The sequence below is a fragment of the Corticium candelabrum genome, unplaced genomic scaffold (genome assembly GCF_963422355.1).
Source record: "Corticium candelabrum unplaced genomic scaffold, ooCorCand1.1 SCAFFOLD_119, whole genome shotgun sequence".
NCBI classification, from domain to species: Eukaryota; Metazoa; Porifera; class Homoscleromorpha; order Homosclerophorida; family Plakinidae; genus Corticium; species Corticium candelabrum.
The window spans coordinates 1-4,000 of NW_026912679.1; the positions used below are offsets into that span (position 1 = coordinate 1).

Below are 4,000 nucleotides of genomic sequence, written 5' to 3' on the forward strand. Positions count from 1 at the left end.
ATGGAAAGTGTTGATACAGCGAAGTAAGGTGAGCAAGAATGAAGATGAGTGAGGAGGGTTAGATGTTCCGACTACACAAAGGTAACACTCACTATTTTTAATTGGATTCAACTGGTTACGATCCGATGTGGATTGGATTTATCGTGGTCGGATCGCAATCTAGTTGCCAGTGTGGACAGGGCTTATGCCAAACTTGATGCTGCCATTGGAAAAATGAATGAGTTGAGGGAGCTTTATGTTTTCAGGTTTCAATTAAAGATTGACAAGCACAGTAGTGCAATGATAATGTGACACAAGAATTTTTGTGTATGTATAGAGCCCAGTGTGGAAAATAGGGAATTATTTTGGCTCGGACAGACTGAGTCTAGGTAGGACATTCTTGTATGGTGTTACATGTATAACTAAGTGTCACCCCTACTGCAGCTATTTTGCATGTAATTTTTTACAACCAATTTCCAACGGAGAAATGGCGTTAAAGGCAGCTGAGGTTTTCTCTGGATAAAGCATGCTAGGAGGCGCCTAAGTTCATGAAATTAACTGTTACACCATTGAAAAGGCCATCACGTGCTAAGAGACAAGATTTACACTACCATATGCGTATGGGTGGATGTTTTGTCCCAACACTGGTGCAGTATTTGGTCGGACAAACAACACATTTGGTAGGACATTGTCCTATGTCCTACCGTTATTTTCCGCACTGGAGCCCATCAGTAACTTGACCGGCTCTTGATAAACCATACAACAAGAGTATTAATGAACAGATGCCATATTACCAATGGATATTATTTAATTATAACTTATCATATTGTAGGCTAAAGCTGTGTTCACATTGTGATAAACATCGTTCTCACATTTGTGTTGTACATTTCAACAGAGTTTAGTCTACAAGCAAGTCCAGAGGAGACCCCAGCAAGCCGTCATGTAGAAAGAAAACAATCAGTGCACTTTTGTAATTATTTTTGCTATTATGATTGATGCTGTTTTACTGTCTCGAATTGTACTGTTCCTTTGTCTGGCTGCATGATTTCATCTGCAAATTCTTCTTCCGGTCGGTTGTTTGAGTCAGGAAAACTAGTTGGAAATGGTGGTTCCTGGACTGGCTTTCGTCGTGCATCAGTTACTCGAACGTAGCTCCCATTATAGCCGGGAATGCAACCGCTCACATACAGAATGTTATACTTGTTATTGATGCGATAAACCTGGAACACTTGCCATGTATACATACGTATGATATGTTGCAGACAGACAGATAGGTGGACAACTGATGGCCTGAGAGCAGGCAATATTTGCATGCTCTTATTCCACCACCTCTCTCTATCTGTCTGCCTATAATTGACTAAACGACTGCAAGGAAATTGGTAGTACTTACTTTTAAGCTCATGGTTGTTCTTCGCTTACAGCCCATACGACCAGGCATCCTCTTTCCTGGCCATATTCGCCCTGGATCCTAATGCACACAGCAACTTTGAGATGACAGTGTTGGCCTGAAACTACAAGTGCTCTAGGGTTAATGCGTTTATTACTATTATGTGTTGTTATGACCCTCCAGGATACCCGATTGGGGTATTACTCCCATCTTGATGCTCACTAACCTGCCACATTATTATATAATTGGTCCTATTAGACCAAAATTACTAATAATTTCTATCATCCTTGAACGAAATGTTTCTATATCTTTGATCAAATCCCAAACAAGTCTAGTTCTACTGTACCTGGATATTACAAGAGTAGCAACAATACTATTCACAATACCTGTTTTGTTAGAAACAGATCCTTGTATTAAACTTAACATGCAGACTGCAAATGTTGGAGGGAGGGGAAGGATCTAGCTATTCGAGACTACCCTGAGATGGGTGGACACCATTGTTCTTGACTTGAAAGTTATGTACTTAGTATTAAACTCATTTGTGATGTCTCTTACACTGTCGTTTATTTAATTGTTCATCACGTATAACCGAACTTCAAGTTAGGACTTAATTATCTCTACCCATACTTTGGCATACAAAATTTATATAAAGTGCTACAGATTTTATTCTGCAAATGCCTTGGGGCATTATTGGTCACTAAATGTGTCATGAGTAACCTACTTCAAGATAAGTGTTGTTCCTAAAGTCAAAGCCAATTCTGAGTATGATCTATGTTACTAATATTGATGTCACCTCACTACCACCTCAGTCAAGCCCATTGTACATATACAACTGAATACTGAAGGTGTTGCTGGGCCTAACCAGATCATGAGTTTATCAGCTGCCCAAGGGTTGCTACAACCAGTTGCAGTTGCAACAATACCAGTCTTCATACATTCTTTCAGATTTAATTCAGGTATTCTAAATATACTTGAATTTCAGATTTTGTGGGTCTAATGTGGACCTAACAAGAACAAAAATAACAAAACTCTCCCTTGCGCATAATTCTTTGGTAATAACAAGCATTGCCAATCTTGTCGTATCTCTACTTCCAAGCCTATCTGACGACTGATAATTAATTACAGCTAGTGCCATGGAACTCAAATCCTCTTCTTGTGGATATAAAGCACTTTGCTACCATTCAATGTACCATACCGTATAACCAGTTATTTCTGATGTCTTAACTTACTGCGATTTGAGAATTTAGACAAAAGTTTTAATTACTGCAAATTAAATTTCTGCATTCCAACCAGGAAGACAATTACTGGTACACACATGTACATGTGTTGGAACAGTGACTTCCTAGGACTCCAAGGATAGGCTTAAATATCTATAAATTTTATTTGTGCATTATGTGATTTCTTTACAGAATTTGCAGGAATATCTTGATCGCAGAAATAACCGGTTATACGGTATGCATAAAGCAGATGGAATTAATTAGTGCGTAATTACAGACATCAAGGACTTCACATGCTCATTGTACATCACACAATCAATTATAAACTGAGTGTAACTATTTTTAAGTTTTTGGTTAGGCCACTGTTTCCGTTACTGCAGGCAATATTGTGGCCTTTGAACACTCATGCAGGAACCATAGGGGTGCCAGGCACCGGCCCCTTGAATATAAAGCATGACACCACAGTGTCATAAATGAATGTAGTAAGCACCATGTGCACTTACAGTCTACTCGCTGTGCTGTGGGCTGTAAATTGGAAGGATGCAAGCCTTCTAATGCCCTCCATTGCAGTGGCTATCGGACCAGCAAGTAAGCAAACACGTGACATCAAATACTAAAGACCCGGTGCCACTTTTCCCTCTCCATGAATCTTCCTACACCACTGCAAAATTATTTATCTGTTTTACACTGACTCTCCAATAATTCACAAGAAGGCTGCCAGGGAAATGAGCAAATGGTAATTCTTACATTTTACTGTCATTTTGCAGCTGTTTTTTTAACTGTAAATGCACATACATTGAACCACAATCTAAAATCAAACAGTGGATACCGTTCCTCCTCCAGTTGCCCCCATTTTACGATGTGTCTTAGTAACTCCATGAGATGCTCCCTGCCCCTTCATTTTGTGCTTCTTCATCACACCTTGGAATCCCTTTCCAATTCTAGATAAATAGAGCATCAACATCATTGACAAATTATTCAACACCCAATAGAACAGACATACGTTGTACCAGCCACGTCAACGTACTGTCCAGGCAAGAAGTGTGAAGCAACAATTTCTGTCCCTGCACAAGATCAATAGCTATCTAAACAGCAGTCAATACACAAGTCTTAACTAATGTACCAACTGGCACCGAGGCATCCTCTGTGACTCTAAACTCCCAGAGTTTTCGTTTGACGGGCAATGAAGCTTTTGCAAAATGACCTTGTAATGGTTTGGTCACCTAACGACAGCAATTACCATGTAGACACTGATAACAAAGTAGAATGGAAAGTAATTTTCTTGCCCTAGAGGTGAGGCATAGTTGCATCACAGCAGCTATGCTCGCATTGGTGAAAGCTACGGAATTATAGGAGGCCTACCATGTGCGACATCATATTAAAAACCAAGAACAGACTGCAGACTTTCCACTCTCAG

At 39.8% G+C, this 4,000-nt stretch overlaps 1 protein-coding gene across 1 annotated transcript; it reads right to left on the reverse strand.

The window, feature by feature from the left end:
* Positions 1–844: 844 nt before the first annotated feature.
* On the reverse strand, positions 845–3,806 carry LOC134197902 (large ribosomal subunit protein uL3m-like; the record flags this gene model as incomplete). Its single annotated transcript, XM_062667254.1, has 5 exons — positions 845–1,199; positions 1,370–1,447; positions 3,413–3,524; positions 3,587–3,647; positions 3,707–3,806. Coding segments are annotated over 5 exons (585 nt in total), but the record flags the coding sequence as incomplete, so codon positions are not given.
* Between the last annotated feature and the right edge of the window lie 194 nt (positions 3,807–4,000).